This window comes from Sorghum bicolor, chromosome 4 (assembly GCF_000003195.3).
Source record: "Sorghum bicolor cultivar BTx623 chromosome 4, Sorghum_bicolor_NCBIv3, whole genome shotgun sequence".
NCBI lineage: Eukaryota > Viridiplantae > Streptophyta > Magnoliopsida > Poales > Poaceae > Sorghum > Sorghum bicolor.
Window position 1 is genome coordinate 53,997,862 of NC_012873.2, and position 18,282 is coordinate 54,016,143.

Below are 18,282 nucleotides of genomic sequence, written 5' to 3' on the forward strand. Positions count from 1 at the left end.
TATGCTGTGCACCGCAAGATCAGCTGCTGAGCCGACTGAGCAGTGAGCTCCATGGGAGGGGGGAGCCCAATCCAACAAATGTGTAGTTACGTACTACTTGGGACTCGTGATTAGGTTGGCATTCACACAGATCCCCCACCCTACCTGAGTCCTTGACTCCTTGTCCTTGCGCTGCTCTGCCTTGATGTCGCACCGTCAGTTTGTTCTGGTTCTCCTGCCGCCTTCACTGACTGGTTTGATATCATTGCTCGTCAGGCATCGCTGTTGCCATTGCTTTCGAGAGCGCGTTCGATTGCTCGTACAGCCGTACGTACGTACAACTAAGCAGAGTGCTTGTCATGATGATCTCGTTCGTTTCGTTGGATTGCCAGTGCGTGTCTACCTGAACCGGCCAGCCATCCCATCTTTGCTGGCTGGGTACGAGCCCACACGCCCCCGTCGGGCGTCGGCCGTTGGGTTGCCTTGCATTGCGTAGCCTCTTCATGACTTGCGCAAAAGGCGCTGGAGCTTTCATCACTCCCGCACGACTGGACAGGCCGATGCAGCTTGTTGTTGTGCGGTGAAAGAAACCGTCAAATGGACGTACGCCGACCACTTGCCATCGGATCCGACGACGGCGTGTCACTGTGGGAGCAACAAGTTTATCGTGTCAAGTCTAGCAGGTGAAAGGGTGATGCGAGCGAGCACGTCGAGTGGTCCGGCGGCCATCCAGATCCAGTGGGATGACGCGAACGCAACTGCCGCTGCTCGACGTCGCTTTTCGCTGACGCCGCCGCCGGCGACTGCTCGGCGCTCTACTATCTTTGATTGATGGCCCTTGGTCCGTCACACGGAACCAGCCTCCTCCTACCCCGCTCCCCGTGCTCTAACTTTAAAAAGTTTGACCGGCACGGATTCTAGGAATTGATTCTTTCGTACATTACTTGTACACCTGATTTGGTGATTGGTAGACGACATTTTCCTGAGTTTTCAGCCAATGCTAAGCTAACAGGGGTTTTGAGAGCCAAGGATTGACGCTAGGTATATACGATGACCTCACCTAATCGTCCCTTAATTTCCTTGGCGATATTATACATATAATATACTAAAACAAAGCAAACCTTGACAAAAACCTATCCACCATATTTTCCCTCTTGTTATTTCAGCATCCGGCGCTGTCACGCCAATACCGACCCGACACATCAGGGGGCCGGGGACGTCCGCGCTCAAATAATGTGATGTGCGGACCGCGTCCGACGCATCAGGCGCGTCGTCACTTCACCGCCTTGGCCTAAAACAAACAGGCCTGATCAAGAAAGGCGATGCGGTATTATTGGCGGCTCTCGACAAGCGACCTGTCCAGATTAAGGGCTTTGTTTGGTTGAGTGCCATAAAGTTAAACGTTCGTCATATTGAATGTTTGGGTAATGGATAAAATATTAAATATAAATTATTTACGAAACTAAAAACACAGCTATAAAATAATTTACGAAACGAATCTTTTGAGCCTAATTAGTCAATGATGGACACTAATTGCCAAATAAAACGGAAATACCACTGTTAAACTTGAACAACCTCAACCAAACACCTCTTAAGATTTATAGAAGTACATTATAGCGGCACCTTAGTAAACAGATTGTCAAAGCATATCACATGTTTTGTCCTGTATAGTTTCATGATGTTGTTTCCAAGATATACATAAAATAAAACACTCACTCTAAATATAAAGTTTTATTGTATAGTTTTATAAGCATTTAATTCCACGACTCATAAAGAACCGATAATCGTGTCACGAGACATGAAACTCATTTCTCCTCTCTCTTTTTGACTACATTGTTATATCATTAAAAATTACCAATGTATTTAATACAAATACAAATCAAACTCAAGTAAAACTGACAGGCGGAAACAGGGTACTACTAGTACTAGCAGCCCATCGTCATTGGATCACGCGCGCATACCAGATAACCAGTAGTCATCGGATAATAAAAAGTAAACAACAACAACAACCCGACGGTGGGCCTGGGATCACACACGCAAAGTACGTACGCAACGCGACGTGTTGGAGGTCAAGCCCTGCGTCTCTTTCTCAATCTCACCTGCTCCAAACCTCGAGCTGCACAGCTCAATTCTTGTATGTTTTCATTTTCCCCGGTTGTAATATTCTGTTTATTATATAATCTCTCACCTTCACTCTCATACCATTGTCAGTTGCCACCCACTTCTATAAAATCTGCCCCGTGCTTTTGTGTGCGAGTACTCCAACTAGAGAACGGACACGCCGCACCTCGCTCTCCTCCCGGCCGGGTTGCCAGGAGCCGATCGATCGATGCAGCCGTCGTCTTCCAGGGCGAGGTGAGAGTGAGACAGAGGCAGAGCATTCCGATATGATCCCACTCTGAAACTGTGAATTCTTGACGAGTTCTCTTCCTCGCGCGCCGTGCAGATCCAGGTCCTGGGGTTCCGGGCCGTGGACCACTACTCCTCCTCCGCCTCTGTCTCCTTCTCCCAGGCAGATGAAGCCTCGGCACGAGCGCAGCAGGTCCACCACCTCCACGTACGCGCCACTCGTCTCCCAGGTGAGCGAGGTCAGGTGGAGGTGCCCACCTCTCTGTCTACTGTTGTTGTTATTACGGAATGCATGGCAGTAGCAGCTGTAGTAAACGTCTCAACGTGAACGGACTACTCATCGATCGCAGCAGCAAGGTCAGGCTCAGGCCGGCGGCGACGCCAACGCCAACGTGACGGAGGAGCAGGAGGAGGAGGTGGTGGTGGCGCTGGCGCAGCCGGACGAGAGCGCCCGGCCGACGACGACGGCGGAGATGGAGGATACGTCAACGCGGGTGAGCGACGGCGCCGCCGCGGCGAATAAGGAGCGCGTGCGGCTCCTGGAGAGAGAGGCGGCGTCGGCCAAGCAGCGGGAGATGAAGATGCTGGAGTCGCTGGTCCAGCAGACCAAGGAGCTGGAGCAGGCCAAGATCGCGCTCGAGGAGGCCAGGCTCGAGGTCGCCGCGCTCCGACACCAACAACAGCAGGGCGAGTCCGCCGCCGAGCCGGCCGCGCAGCCGCAGCAGCAGCAGTGGAGCGTGATGGACCTCATGTTCGGCGGCGTGGACGAGGAGATCAACGGACTCCGCGCCAGGCTCCGCGCGTCGGCGCAGGCGGAGGAGCGGAGCCGGAAGGCGGCGGACGAGCTGACCGCGGCGCTGTCCGCGGTCACCATGGAGGCGAAGCAGGTGAAAGCCTGGCTCATCGACGCGCGGGACGAGGCGGAGGCGGCCCACGCCGAGCGGGACCGGCTCCGCGGCCTCCTCCAGGGCGCCGAGGCGGAGCTGTGGTCGGCGACCGAGCGCGTCGGCGCGCTCACCTCCGACTGGAAGGACGCCGCGGCCGGGTGGCGCGCCAGGGAGAAGGCGCTGCTGGCGCGCGCGCGCAGAGCCGAGGAGGACGCCGCCGTTTCGCGGAGGGAGAGCGCCGCCGGACTCGCCGCGCTCGGCGACGACAACGCCGCGCTGCGGCGCGCGCTCGAGCAGGCCGTCGAGGAGGCTAACGTGGCCGCCGAGGCGCTGGAGGTTGCCACCGGCGACAGCGCTGGCTTGCAGGAGGCCGTCGCGGAGAAAGAGCGCGCCATGGAGGACCTGCGGCGGGAGAACGAGGCACTCAGGGCCAGCGAGGCCGCCGCCAGGGAGCGCGCCGAGGAGCTCCAGGGCCAGCTCGCGGCGGCGAGGAAAGAGCGGGAGGTCCCGCTGGTGGAGAAGTGGAGGCGCGAAGACGCGCAGGGGAAGCTGAGCGCGGCGTTCCTGGACACCGGGAGGCTGGGCCGGAAGGACCGGATGTTCGCGTCGCTGAGCAACCTCGCGGAGCTCAAGTCGGCGGCGGCGGCCGCGGCGGCCATGGACGACTACGGCTACGAGTTCGACCACCTCGACGTGGCGGGCCAGTACGGCGACGACGCCACGGAGCACGACGGCATGAAGCAGCACAAGATCAAGCAGAGGCGGTCGATCCTGCGCAAGTTCGGGGATCTCTTCAGGAGGAGGAGCCTCTACAAGCCTAACCTCGCGCCGGTGCTGCATAACCATTACTAGAAGCCGTCGACGACGACGTAGAAGAACCTAGACAGGCCAGGCCGCCATAGCCATAGATGCTCGATCGCGAGGTCGACGATGCTTGCTTGCTTTGACGATGTAGCAGGAGGTTGCATGGAGATTATGCTGTGTTGTTCATATGCTCAGGATGGATCAGTATTTTGGTGGTGATGATTTTTAGTTATGCGTGTCGATTACTCGAACTTGTTTCTTCTTTTCGGTTAAAAGAAGGGGTCATCAGTGAATGCACTTGAGTGGTGCCACGCGCTGGAAACAGCGTTGATCAGCAGTGACACGGACACGCGATTTGAGCGACCAGGATTAGTGTACTGTACCGATCACTACCCACAATGATCAGCAGACTAGTGGTCAGGTAAGCCGTCAGATCTGGTGTTGTTTCTAGCTGTAAGCAGTTACTACAAACCGGCCGTGCCCGTGCAGATCGCCAAATCGGCGTGTGGTTATCATGATTTCAGCTGCTTCTGGCTGCTGTGATAACAGTTGGGCTTGTGTACCTTTTATTTGCTCCGAGAGAAGGAAACGCCTTACACTGATGGGCTGACACTTCAATCCATTTATGCTGATGGGCTTCTTCTTCTCTATGTGGGCTGTTTAACTTGGAATGGCAGATGATGACCATTGTGTTGGCCTCCATTTTTTTTTATTGAAACAGTGTGTTAGCCTTCGTTTCATTGCAAGTGTATACGGTCTACAAGAATTTTGGTTCCCTAGATTTCATTTGTAATCCAGCGCTTCTTGAGTCCATGTGACCATGCCGTGTGTGGCATTTGAGGATGCACCACTGCACATAATGTGGTGGTGGGGGGGGGGGGGGGGGGGGAATCATCAGCGGCCCATAATGACACAACCCATGATGCACCACCACTTCTCCCTCGTCTCCATCACCGGCAGCTACCCGCCTTCTCCATCTCCAGAGGCATTAGAAGAAAAGAGCTTAAGAGCAACTTCAGCCCTGCATGCAAATTAGGCCCCTACCTTTTCCATTTGCATGCTGATCTGAAAAAAAATAAGGACCCAAAATTTATTGTAACTCCAGCCCAACACCCAAAATTTTCATGCTGTTGAGCCGTCCTCCTGCTAGCCTCCGGCGCCATCGCCTTCCTTCTCATCTGCCACCGCCTAGCCGCCCTCCACCGTCGACCCTCCGTAAACGCCGACCCAGAGGCGCGAGCTCCAGCAGCGCCTCGTCATCGTCAGCCACAGCCAGCGGCGGCGGCGGCCAAGCCCAAGCAGCAGCAGCAGCAGCAAGCGTTATTAATAGCAGCCGTCAAGAAAGAGGCGCAGCAGCAGGTGGAGGCGCTGGCCGGCGGCTTCGACGAGGCGGTCGTGGTGGGCCGCGGCGGCTCCAGCACCTGTACCTCGCCAGGCTCATGGACAGCTCACCTGTCGCTGTCAAGGTGCACCGCTGTTGCTGGATGTTGGAGAGGATCCTATTGCTAGGGACTCAAAACTAAAATTTAGAAGTGCTTCTAAAATGAGAGCTCAAATAGGAACTCCATTGAAGTGAATTTTTTTACTTAAGTCTTTAGATTTAGAATAGAAACCTAAATAGGGGTTTGGGCTGGAGTTGCTCAGCCTCCCATAACAGGAGGACCAGGGACCAGCGCCGGAGTAGGAGAGCTTGAAATTAATAAAGTGATAGTTGTTAAAAAAAATTAGAGCCAGCAGAAAAAAAACAGAGAGCGAGAGAGAGGAGCATCTAAAATGAAATTTAGAAACTGGAAAGCAAAAAGCTAAACAACAGTAATTGTTTTAAACATCGCCAGCACCACTCGACACATGAATTATTTTTTTTCTGGAGATGATGAAATTAATTAACATCACGAGTTCTCGACACCATAATCGGAAAACAAGACCATCAGCACTAACAACGAATCCAATGCTTGTGCGCTGCTATAACTATAAGAGAAGGAAGCACCTCGTTAGCTAGCTTCTCCAGATTTGCCCAAGAGGAGCCACCTGGTCGTGCCGCGAGAGCGGCCTTCTCCTTCCACTCCGCCACCGACCTCCTCAGCTGCTCGCCCCGCTCCCCTCCCATCACCTGTCGTATCGCCGTCGCCACCTCCTCCCGCCTGGGTTCCTCGCCGAGCTCCACGCCGACGCGGCACTCCGTGCACGCGAGCCTGCTGTTAGGCTGCTGGTCGCCCGCGAACGGCCAGCACAGCATGGGCACCCCGGCGCAGACGCTCTCCAGCATCGAGTTCCACCCGCAGTGCGTCAGGAACGCGCCCACCGCCTCGTGCCGGAGCACCGCCTTCACCAGCTCGTCACGCAGCATCTCCCCTCCGTCGTCTCCGCCAAGAACTCCGGCGGCAGGACGGCGGCGGTAGCAGTTCCGCCGTTGGCCAGCAGCTGCTGCTGCTGCTGGTCGCTCCTGATCACCCACAGGAACTCGTAGCCGCTGTTGGCCAGCCCCCACGCGAGCTCTACCAACTGTTGGTGGGTGAGCTTCACCAGGCTCCCGAAGCTCGCGAACACCACCGAGTTGGGATGCTTGCCGTCAAGCCAGTCTAGGCAAGCGCGGTTCTCCTTGGAAAGGCTGCTGGCGCTAGAGCCTGCCGACGCGTCGTCGTCGATGGCCAGATCACCGCCGCCGGCACCGGAGAGGAGCAGCGGTAGCGGCCCGATGGCGTAGACAGGCGGCAGGATGGCCGACTGTAGGATTAGGATCAGGATCAAGGTGTGATTTTGGTGGCTAAACTAGAAGAACGCGAGATCAAATGAATAAACACGATCGAGGACACAGAATTGAGCACGAACTGGCGACTGTCCACAGGTTGACAGTGCCCTTTTCACTATTGAATGGTGGTAAATACAAGGTGCCTAAATCCGGCAACTCAACACACGCACACTCCCTTACAACCAGGGGTTTATCTAGTGCTAGCTAATTACATCCATTAGCTAAGAATAGAAAACAAGAGACGCATTCAAAGTAAACAACAGAAGCGTTCAAAGTAAACAGAGGAATGGTTCAAAGTTTATTCAGACATTGGCTCTCCACCGCTGTCTGGCTCCTGCTGGGTTTGAACCCTGCTTTCCCGCGCCACCGCTGCTTTACAGCTGACACGTACGCAAGCTGGATTAGCCCAACACCGACAACGCGCTCAGGACCTGGCTCTCCATCTCCTCCAAGGTGTGGAATATGACCGCGGATGGGACGGTGCGATGGCACTCCATTGTGCGCAGGGTGATGGCGAGCCCCGCGTCGTGGTGCGGATGAAGCTCGGGAAGTCTCTCAGGCGCATGGACGCCGGCAACCCCGGCACCCAGTCGATCACCGTGCTGTCCAGGTACCCATTCCTCAGCTGCTCAGCATCTGCGTGCGTGCGTGCAGCAACTGTTAGGTTTTAATTTGTCCAAGCAAGCTGGAAGCAAGTGCTAGCCAAGATATTATTACCTTTGAGAGGAACAAGGCCTTTGGCAACGAGCTGCTGGCATTGCTGGAAAGCCATGAACGAGCTGGCGCTCGTGATCCAGAAGTTGACGCAGGGCAGGCCGATGTCCTCGGCGGCACGCAGGATGTGGTCGACGTCAGAGATGAGGCAGCAGCAGCAGCTCGCCGTGGGGCTGGGGAGGAGGAGCTGAGACTGAGACAGCACGAGCTTCTTGAAGTGCGGGACCGCCGTCGCGAGGGAGAAGTGCAGGGCGGGCATGTCCTGCGCCGCGTCCTCGTCGTCTGACGCGGGCAGGCCATCAGGGACGGCGGCGAAGCGGAACCCGGGGGTTCCCGCCAGCGCGTCGGGGCCGCGCGCGTGGAGGAGGCGCCGGCGGTTGTGCTCGGTGTGGACGAAGGTGACGTCGAAGCCGTGGCACTGGTGGAGTGGAGGAGCGTTGCGAGCTGGAATGCCGGGGTGATGTGGCCCTGCGCCGGGAACGGGAAGAACACAAGGTGAGGCTTCGATGGCGTCGCCATGGCCATGCCAGCCCCGCTCGCTCCGACGTATACCAATGCTCTGCCTCTGCTCGCGCGCGCCTGGAGCAAAATCGCAACGGAGTTGGAATTGGAACGGAGCAATACGACTGATGGAGTGATAGTCGATCTAGACAAGAAAGTAGCACTGGAGAATGATGAAATGCCATTGCTTGTCTTTAATCAGTGGACCACCAGCTGATCAGCGATTCCTGTCACTGCCAGCAATTCCTGTCTACGGAGTAATGGCTAGGGTTGACATTTTTATCACAGTTCCGTCCTTCCGACTGACGACAGATATGTTGCCCCTCTCTGCTCCAATATACAGTAACAGGTACAGTAATGTTCAATAACTAGCAGAAGCCCCGCGCGTTGCCGCGGGTGCAACAAAGCAAGTTTGAAAGAGGCAAGCAGTGCGATAGATTTATTTTCCAATAGGCTGGCAACCACATAATTCAAATAATAGCGTTGTAATGTGCAGCATATAGATATGTGCATGCAAGACTGCTCATTGCACATATTGAAATGTGACTGCTAAGCGGGACCGATAAGTATTATTAGGATGTTTTGTTCCAGCATAGAAGCGATTATGCACAAAACATTCGGCGTTCAATTAGAAGCGAATAATAGGGAGGAATTAATGCCTAACTTAAAAAACCCAAACATTCGAGCGATCTACAGGCATGCAACTGTAGAGGAACGGCGAACAATATGATTCAAATAGTATTATGCTCATATGGCCGGCCGTAGCTACAGGGCAGAGGTCGTGGTAAGGGCGCGTGTAGACAGAGCAACGCGGGGCCGAGGAGAGGATGGCCGCGGGGCATGGCGGAGGAGGATTTTTTTGTTCTCTGTATGAGACAAGGCCGAAGGGAAGAGGTTGGACATGCATGGTTTGCCGAGGACTGGGATGTGCGCCGGCGCGCCGCTGGTTCGGGAAGGTCGACGTCAGACGCGTGGACGACATCGGATGGGAAGGCATCGAGAGGGCGTAGGATCGGACGGTGCTGGTGGTTGCACTGTTGTACGCACGGGAAGATGAGTGGAGGCAAGGTGAAGTAGGAGGCGTGGATGGCTTTGGTGCTAAGGCCAGGGATCCGACGGTGCTAGATTGGTTACTGTACTTACAACAGTGTTATGTGAGGAGGTCCTGTTGATCTGCAGTGATCTGTGAGAGGACTCTGCTTCTCCAGCTTTAGGAGTATAGTATAGATGTGGGTGGACATCACCGATCATGTAACGCCTTGTTTAGTTCCAAAAAGTTTTATAAAATGGGCATTGTAGCACTTTTATTTGTATTTGACAAATATTGTCCAATCATGGCTCAAAAGATTCGTCTCACAACTGTGTAATTAGTTATTTTCTTTTATCTATATTTAATGTTTCATGCATCTGCCGCAAGATTTGATGTGACACGGAATGCGAAAAATTTTACAAATTTTTTTGGCCACCCAAACATTTTTTAACTCATCCCATCAAATATTTGGACACATACATGACACATTAAATATAGATAAAAAATAACTAATTACACAATGTGCATGGAAACTACGAGATAAATCTTTTAAACATAATTAGTCTATAATTACCCCTAATTGCTGTCGTAACACACATGTGCTAATGATGAATTAATTAAGTTTAATAAATTTGTCTTGAGGTTTCCATACAAGTTATGTAATTAGTTTTTTAATTAGTATAAAACATATGACGTGACACCCAAAAACTTTTTCACTCACAAACTAAACAAGGCCTAAAATGAATCTAATTCTAATAATTGAATTCTAATTCTAACTCCAAGTAGAATTGAAACGAATATGGTTCAATTCTAATTTTCTTGTTTGGGTGCACCTAGAATTATTTTCTGGTAATCAGATTGTAGGGTCCGCTTTGTTCGCTAATCATGATTGAAAATATTGTTCGCTGATTTATTATAAGAGAAAAATATTGTTAAATGACTGACAAATTCACCGAGATAAATCTGAAATTAGGCTAGCTGCTTGGGCACCTAGAGACGCCGGCGGTGGCAGCCTACGTAGCCTCCATAAGACCAGTCTCAATGCATAGTTTTATGGTACAATTATCAAGACTATAAACTAGGTAACCGAGCCACATGAGTTTTATGAGGATGAAACTCCTCTTTCATCTGATGAAACTCCTTCACTTAATGACCCTACCAAGTCAGTAATTTTTGCTTATGTGACACTCTATTAAATGTGCATCACACTCCCATGAAATATGCATTGAGACTAACCTAAGGCCTTATTTGACTGCTGTTATATTCACCTCAATCTACATAAATTTAATTTAAAAAATAACTAATTTCTATCATAATTCACTCCAAAGCATTGTTGGCTGATTTATTGTGAGAGAAAAATAATGCTGAATAACTGACAGATTGAGCGGATAAACCCGAACGAACCACGAGTCTTAGGTTCTTATCAAGCTGCTTTATTCCATTTGATCGCTCATGCTTATCCGAAAGCTTTATTGTTCTTAGGATCCGGATCCGTTATTCATTCAATGGAACCTCTTGTTGGATATTCACAGATAAAAGTCAGAATATGGTTCTTATGGGTGGTTTAAGAAAATACGTTCCAATTACAAGAACTACTTTTTTTATGTGTTACACTTTCTCTTTGCGGTATTCCACCTCTTGCTTGCTTCTGGTCCAAAGATGAAATACTTAGTAATAGTTGGTTGTATTCACCCTTTTTTTTTTGGAATAATAGCATCTTTTACTGCAGGATTAACTGCATTTTACATGTTTGGGATATATTTACATACTGAATTGTTGCTTACGTACGAAGCAAACACCAGCTAATTGCATACACTTGTCTTGTATAAGCTATTATGTATAGCTTTATGCTGGCAACCAATTGAACCTATGATCATGGCCTTGTTTGAATGTTGTAATGGGAACAAATTGCAGTTTTAAAGCCTATAGTCATGCAAAAACATGGTTTAGAAAAAAGGGGGGAAAAAATTGGGTAGGCGATGGGTCCATCTCACCACTGGTGCACCCCTATGCTCGATGGTGGACGCGTGGCTGAGAAACAAATCAGACGCTGACAAGAACATGGCTCCTCACGAAGCATCTCTTGGCTCCTCGTGTTCGCGTACCGGTCAGCGGGGACAGCGGCTCGGCTTGGCTCCACGTTGAGTCCACGACGCACGCCGACTCAACGTCGCCGAGAGTGCCTGGCCGCACCACGTCGCCACCGACACGCGCTTCCGCAGCACCACGTCAAAGCCGCCCAGCTGCCGCTGCCCGTTGCATTGCCGTCGCACAGACCGGCAATCTCCTCGGCGTGGCAGCACCATGTACGTCTTCCCGAGTCGCAGCATGAACCGGCGGTTCGCAATGAGCAGCGGCGAGGATCCGGTGAAGTTCTCACCATGCGCCTTTAGCTGGATGCATGCCTGGATATGTTAGCTGTTGCGCCGCCGCACATATCGGCCACGACAAGGCACTCCGGAGCCAAGCCAAGCCACTGACCAATATGCTAACACGAATGTGAAAGAGCCGAGAGATACGTCGGGAGGAGCCAAGTTCCCTTGAGCGTCTGATTTGTGTCCACCATCTAGTGTAGGGGTATACCATAGGTGGAATGGACCCATCATCCACCCATTTTTTTTTCCGAAAAAAGAGGCATGAAGTTCATAGAGCTCAAGAGAAAACTACAATTTTGGCAGTACTATGAATTTCAAAACCATAAAGTTTGTTGCATCAAAACACTTCCTGGAACTCTAAAACCAAATCATTTCACAAAATCATAGTATTTTTCTAAAACTCCCCAAATACTCTGCAGCAGCGCACAGGAAACTGGTGTAACCGTTTTCCTGCAAGTTATCCTTCCTCCGTAACCGGTAACTCCATGACCACACAACGAAGGAGAACGCTTACATAACATAACTCATTTCTCCGCTATATTACCATTAACGGGTAACAGATAGATCACAAATTCACAGGATAGCATGGAAACAACCGAGAATGGCAAGGGAGAGGCCCAAGTGAACAGAAACTGAACAACATACGCACCATACCATACAAGTTACTGGTTAGAACGAACGCACAAACACAATGGTAAAGAGAAATCCTACAAATTAAGACTCCCGAAGCACCTCTGTTCATTACTATCACCTTTCTTCAATCTTCATTGATCCTCCTGGTCACTTGATGTAAGCTGATGTCTCTTGTCAAACCATCTACAGGAGTATGGGTTTCATAATCAGAATATATATAAAACATGATTGTATTTAAAAAATTATCCACAAAATGAATTTAGTACATTCATATGCTAAACAAACACAAAGGATTTTAACTCATATTCCTATCCATTGTAAATCGAACACACAATCTCTTGAGACGTACATGAATCCTTTACATTTCCATGAGGGAAAGCAATCCTCATTTGGGCCTTTTTATTGTGCGAATCTGGGCATGCAATAATGGATAAGAGCCAGACTAAAAATTAGGTTAAAAGTAAAACTATAATCATGAAATGCATCATTGAGCCACAATGAGAATGCAAGGTCCATAATAAGTTATGCTAACAAGCATTATGATGATAACACATCTAGAGCTAAAGAACAAAGATGGTAACAACAAAAACACTAGCTTCCTTGTGAAGAAAGCAACAGAATGAACATAGATGCTCTTCATAGTAACATTGCGGAAAAGCGAAAATGAGCCAACGGAGGTTCAATACTTGGCATTGCTGGGTGAGAAAAAACTAGACAACAACTGAAGTAAACCCAAAGAAGATCTCCAGTTGTAAGCAGAAAGATTCATGATAAAACCTATTAAATATTACTTTATGAAACTCACAATTCAGGCTACATGTTGTTCATGCGAGTCAGAGTTCTTGGCAAAAGTTTAACAAAAAAGTTTCATCTCCTGATAATAGTACTAGACTCATTAGTCATTTACATTCTTTCACAATAGGGACAAATTATAATATTTATCACCTCAACCATGAACAAAGTATACGCGGTCCAAAATAAGACGATGAAGAAGGGACTGAAACAACCATCTTATTCATATCGCATTTAAAGGGACATAAGATGTCCATTACCGGTCAAAAAAGAATTTATAGTTGTAAAATACCATGTTAAGGTGCCACTTACCTAGCCTACCTAATATAAGAGCCTCTTCAGAAATGCTACACACATAATCATCCTGTCCACAAAGTTATGAATCAGGGCATACAATAAACGGCAGAGTTAAAAAATAGGTGAAAAGGAACCAGGAGTGCACCAACTAAAGAAAGACAATTTTCCCTCATAGTTAAATTGCCCAGTTTGATTCCTTACCTATTGCTGTGAAATACAAGGCTCACAGATTCATCCTAACAAAGATTTACATGAATAACTTTCCTTGCAAGCGAATTACTCTCGCATGCATTGTAAAAGAGAAACTGTAAGCATGTAATCCATTGTCGAGACAATGAAGACATACAGGGTGAAAACACTGATACTAACATGCATTATGATGACAACACATCTAGAGGAAAGTAACATATTATATAATGAGAAAACTCTAGCTTCCTTATGAGAGGAACTGACAAAATACTAGCATAGGTGCTCTGGATGGTAACATTCATTGCAGAAGAGCAAAAACAAGCCAATAGATGTTCAAAATTTGATACTACCTCCGTCCCAAAATATGACAAAATACTAACATAGGTGCTCCGCGTGGTAACATTCATTGCAGAAGAGCAAAAACAAGCCAAGAGATGTTCAATATTTGGTACTACCTCCGTCTCAAAATAAATAAATTCCTAGAATCACGCTAAGTCCCAAAGTCAAACTATCTTAAGAATTGACCGACTTTATAGAAAAGGGTATGATACCAAATAAGTTAGTCAAAGCTAAAATAGTTTGACTTAGATAGCTCTAGAAGTTGATTTAATTTGGAACGGAGGGAGTATTGCTGAGTGAGAAAACTGTCCGAAAAAAAGACAGAAAACCCCTGAGACAACCAAAGTGAATTCAGAAAAGATCTCCAACAATTCGGAGGACGAAAACCAAACTAGTAGATGTTCAATACTCTAAGCATTGTTAGGTGAGAAAACTACCTTGTCCAAAAAGGAAAAAAATTAGGCGACAACTGAAATTAAATGAAAGGAGATCCTGATTAAGTCAGCAGAAAGATTCCAGAATAAAACCTATTAAATATGGCACCAGTCGGAGTTCTTCGCAAAAGTTCAACAACATGAAGTTTCATTACAAGTCGTCTGATTAATCACGATTAATCATCCTAATCAGTCCCTGGTGACTGATTAGGGGTACCGTCGACTTGTACAAGTCACCCGATTAATCGTCTTGGTCCCATGGCGACTAGGTTCGACTAGACAACTTGTAAACATTGTAACATATCTAAATAAACGCCCTAAACTCATTAGTCATTTACATTCCATCGAAACAGGGATAACAAAATTATAACCTAAACCATAAACAAATCAAATGTGGTCCTAGGGCCTGTCCAAAAAAGGGGGGAAGAATATGATGAGGGACTGAAACAATGATCTAACTCATACTCCATTTAAAAGGGACCAAAAAGAGTTCATTGAGGTATAAGAAAAAGGGACCCATAATTGTAAAAGACCATACTGCCCTAACCTAATACATGAGCCTTTTCAGAAACACTACATTCATAATGATTCTGACCACATGAGAGTTCGATATTGTATGAATCAGGGTATACGATAACAGCAGAGTAAAACTTTGGTGAAAATAAAACTGTAATCACGTAATGCATCGTGAGCCACAATGAGAAATGCAAGGTGTACAATAAGTTATCCTAACAAGCATTATGATTATAACACGTCTAGAGGAAATGAACAAAGATGATAACGACAAAAACACTAGCTTCCTTGCAAAGAAAGTCACAGAATGCACACAGATGCTCCCGGTGGTAACATTGTGTAAGAGCAAAAACAAGCCAACGGATGTTCCATAATTGGCATTTCTGGGTGAGAAAACCACCTTGGCCCAAAAAGGGAAAAACTAAACAGCAACTGAAGTCAACCCAAAGAAGATCTCCAGTCAAAGATTCATGATAAAACCTATTAAATATTACTTTATGAAACTCACTTATAAGTGCACCCTTCATTGAATTCAAGCTACATGTTGTTCATGGCAGTTCTAGGCAAAAGCTCAACAACAAGTTTCATCTCTTGATGATAGCCCTAGATTCAATAGTCGTTTACATTCTATCACAATAGGGAAAGCAAATTATACTATTTATCACCTGAACCATGAATAAAGCATATGTGGTCTAAGTACTAGTCCAAAAAAGGATGATGAAGAAGGGGCTGAAACAACCATCTTATTCATATCACATTTAAAGCGCCAAAAGATGTCCATTACAGTGAAAAGTGAATTTATAGTTGTAAAAATACCATGTTAAGGTGCCACTTGCCTGGCCTAACCTAATACAAGAGCCACTTCAGAAATGCTACACACATAATCATCCTGTCCCCAAAGTTATGAATCAGGGTATACAATAACTGCAGAGTTAAAAACAGAAGCAAGGAACCAGAAGAGTGCACCAACTAAAGAAAGACAATATTCCCAGTTAAAATGTGCAGTTTGATTCCTTACCTAGCGTTGTGAAATATGAGGCTCACGTGTTCATCCTAACTAAGAAACTAACTTACGAGAATTTCCATAAAAGAGTGTAAGATACCCAAACTTACTAGACAATCGAGTTGACAAATTCATAACACCACAATTCACAACTAGGTTGGTTGGCTTGCCGAATGGTGCTGCATGGCCCAGTTGCAATCTAGCAGAGAGAATCAAGTCTCTCAATAGTCATAGCATCATAGCATAGTATATTTATATGCGTCATATCTTGAAATTTTGATATGCAATCTATGATTCAATCATTATCAGGATCAATCAAACTCAAAGCTGGATGCCTTTATTTTTAATTTTTGCAAGAAATACTATGACCGAATATACCTTTATTTTTAATTTTAGCAAGAAATACTATGACCGAATATTCCTAATTTGCAATTGCCAGTAGTCACACATATGTTATCATCATTTCAGGGTGTAATATACCCAAACTTACCTGAATCTTACACATTTGAGGATGACTTACTAGACAATCAAGTTGACAAATTCATAACATCACAATTCACAACTAGGTTGGTTGGCTTGCCGAATGGCACTGCATGGCCCAGTTGCAATCTAGCAGAGAGAATCAAGTCTCTCTATAGTCATAGCATCATAGCATAATATATTTATATGCATCATATCTCAGAATTTTGATATGCAATCTATGATTCAATCATTATCAGGATCAATCAAACTCAAAGCTGGATGCCTTTATTTTTAATTTTTGCAAGAAATACTATGACCGAATATTCCTAGTTTGCAATTGCCAGTAGTCACACATATCCTATGTTCTCATCGTTTCAGAGCTTGTTGCACCAAATAATCACATATAAAAAATCAAAGTGATAACAACGGCAGGAAGGCTGCCTTACCCAATTAGCCCTCACAACATTGCTATTGTCCGGCTGCCGCTGGTCCAGGCCAGTTGGAGCCACTAGCACCACCTCTGAGCTCCTCCATCCACTCCTTGAAGAACTCTGGATCATAACCACCCTCCTCATCCTCCTCCCGGTCAGGATTGCCTTCTTCAAATCCCCCTTCCTCCATAGCATCAATGGTGGACTCTGTAGGTCCTGTCACCACATCCTTGTTTGGCTTAGTGATTGCCGGCGTGTGGCCTTCAAAGAGCGCGAGATGACCGAAGAGCTTGTCCTTGCGGGAGAAGGTGGTGCCGCAGGAGCAGCGCCACTGTGCCTCCTCCCCACAGTGGCGGAGGTGGCTGCGGAGATCGGCCAGGACAGCGAAGCGCTTCTTGCCGCCACAGCGCTCGCAGGCGTAGAGCTTGGGGCAGTGGCTGCGGCGGAAGTGGTTCCGCGCGCACACCGCCGACTTGAGCGGGCGGAAGCGGCGGTGCGCGCGGTTCCTGTTGCAGCCGGCGAAGGGGCAGGAGAAGCGCACGTTGCTGCCCGCGGGCAGCTTGGGCGGCTGGCCGTGGCCGTGGCCAGGGCGGGAGAGCGCGTCGAGGGTCTTGAAGCGGTCGCCGTGGGCGCGCATGTGCATCCTGAGGTTGGCGTCGCGGCGGAAGCCCTTGCCGCAGATCTCGCAGAAGTGGACGTGCTCCGCTAGCAGCTCGGCGGCGTCGAGCTCCACGACCTCGTAGCCGCCGCCGTCGCCCTTGGCGGCCTCCAGGGGTTGCTGCTCTTGGACGGAGGCGGCCACAGCGGGGATCTCTCGGACGGGAGCGGGAGAAGGAGCGGCGGAGGGAGGAGGTGGAAGTGGGGCGGGGAAGGGGACGGAGCAAGCGAGGAGCTCCGCGGCGTTGAGGACGACGAGTTGCGCGGCGGAGGAGATCTCGGAGGAGACGGATTGGATGTCGGCGTAGGAGAGGGGCCGGGCCTCGCCCGAGATGGAGGCGGAGATACGGCCCCGGACGGCGGCCATGCGGTCCCCGAGGGCAGCCAGACGGAGGAGGGCGGCCCGCGGGTCCCCGTCCGCTCCGCCGCCGCCGCCGCCGCCCATGATGGCGTCAGCGAGTTCGCCGCCCGGCATGGTCAGCAAAGGCGGGGCCGTGGCAGCAGCCCTCGACGCGATGGTGCTGCTGCGCGTGCCGGCGACCTGGTTGCTCCTTGTGGAGTCCATCACCAGCCGCCACTGCCAGCGAGTTGGATTGGCACGACACGACGCGCTTTGCTGCTGCTGACTGCTGAGGTTGCTGCCTTTTGCGTGCAAGCCCTCCTCCACTTGTGAAATTCACGGTTCCGGTGGGCACTCGGGACACTTTCAGTTTCCATTTTTTTTATTAAAGGTGTCGCGTCACAAATGTGAAGGCCTTATTTACTTTCCAAAAAATTTTGTAAAATTTTTCAGATTTTTTATCACATCGAATCTTTAGACGTATGCATGAAGTATTAAATATAGACGAAAATAAAAACTAATTATACAGTTTGGTCGGAATTGACGAGACAAATCTTTTGAGCCTGGTTAGTCTATGATTGGAAAATATTTGTCAAATACAAACGAAATTGGTACTATTCATATTTTGCAAAAAATTTTGAAACTAAACTAGGCCCAAAAAGGATACGCTTTGGTTTGGCAAATTTGACTTTGGAGCCCATCCAGTCTATTTTTTTATTATAGGAATAGGACTATAATGATTATATTTATTAAGGGCTTCTCGACACATTAACACTAAAAACTAGCAAGCTAATAATTAATACT

At 48.6% G+C, this 18,282-nt stretch overlaps 2 protein-coding genes and 1 pseudogene across 6 annotated transcripts; 1 reads left to right on the top strand and 2 right to left on the bottom strand.

Annotated features, from left to right (window-relative positions):
• Positions 1,852 to 4,270, top strand: LOC8068933 (auxilin-related protein 2). 2 transcript variants are annotated; one of them, XM_002452275.2, is made up of 3 exons: positions 1,852 to 2,334; positions 2,426 to 2,558; positions 2,682 to 4,270. In XM_002452275.2, exons 1-3 carry the CDS (start codon positions 2,309 to 2,311, stop codon positions 4,065 to 4,067), a joined length of 1,545 nt encoding a protein of 514 aa, XP_002452320.2. In that variant the 5' UTR covers positions 1,852 to 2,308; the 3' UTR covers positions 4,068 to 4,270. The 2 variants fall into 2 exon arrangements, with proteins under 2 accessions (XP_002452320.2, XP_021315610.1); XM_021459935.1 differs by having other exon boundaries at positions 1,853 to 2,334; positions 2,679 to 4,270.
• Positions 5,899 to 9,312, bottom strand: LOC110434664 (annotated as a pseudogene).
• On the bottom strand, positions 11,899 to 17,937 carry LOC8068935. Of its 4 annotated transcripts, none has more exons than XR_002452284.1 (3): positions 16,497 to 17,937; positions 13,126 to 13,177; positions 11,899 to 12,204 (listed from the first exon to the last, which is right to left on the bottom strand). XR_002452284.1 is itself a non-coding variant. In XM_002454001.2 (2 exons), exon 1 carries the CDS (start codon positions 17,701 to 17,703, stop codon positions 16,519 to 16,521), a length of 1,185 nt encoding a protein of 394 aa, XP_002454046.1. In that variant the 5' UTR covers positions 17,704 to 17,931; the 3' UTR covers positions 11,899 to 12,204; positions 16,497 to 16,518. The 4 variants fall into 4 exon arrangements, 2 of the variants coding, with proteins under 2 accessions (XP_002454046.1, XP_021314916.1); XR_002452285.1 differs by lacking the exon at positions 11,899 to 12,204 and adding an exon at positions 12,238 to 12,433; XM_002454001.2 differs by lacking the exon at positions 13,126 to 13,177 and having other exon boundaries at positions 16,497 to 17,931.

Excerpts from the sequence above, each read along its gene's own strand:
- LOC8068935 (XM_002454001.2), bottom strand. The coding sequence starts at position 17,703 with ATGGACTCCACAAGGAGCAACCAGGTCGCCGGCACGCGCAGCAGCACC.
- LOC8068933 (XM_021459935.1), top strand. The coding sequence starts at position 2,309 with ATGCAGCCGTCGTCTTCCAGGGCGAG. Across the intron at positions 2,335-2,425 it reads CCGTCGTCTTCCAGGGCGAG|ATCCAGGTCCTGGGGTTCCG; the intron begins GTGAGAGTGAGA and ends CGCGCCGTGCAG. Across the intron at positions 2,559-2,678 it reads ACGCGCCACTCGTCTCCCAG|CAGCAAGGTCAGGCTCAGGC; the intron begins GTGAGCGAGGTC and ends CATCGATCGCAG.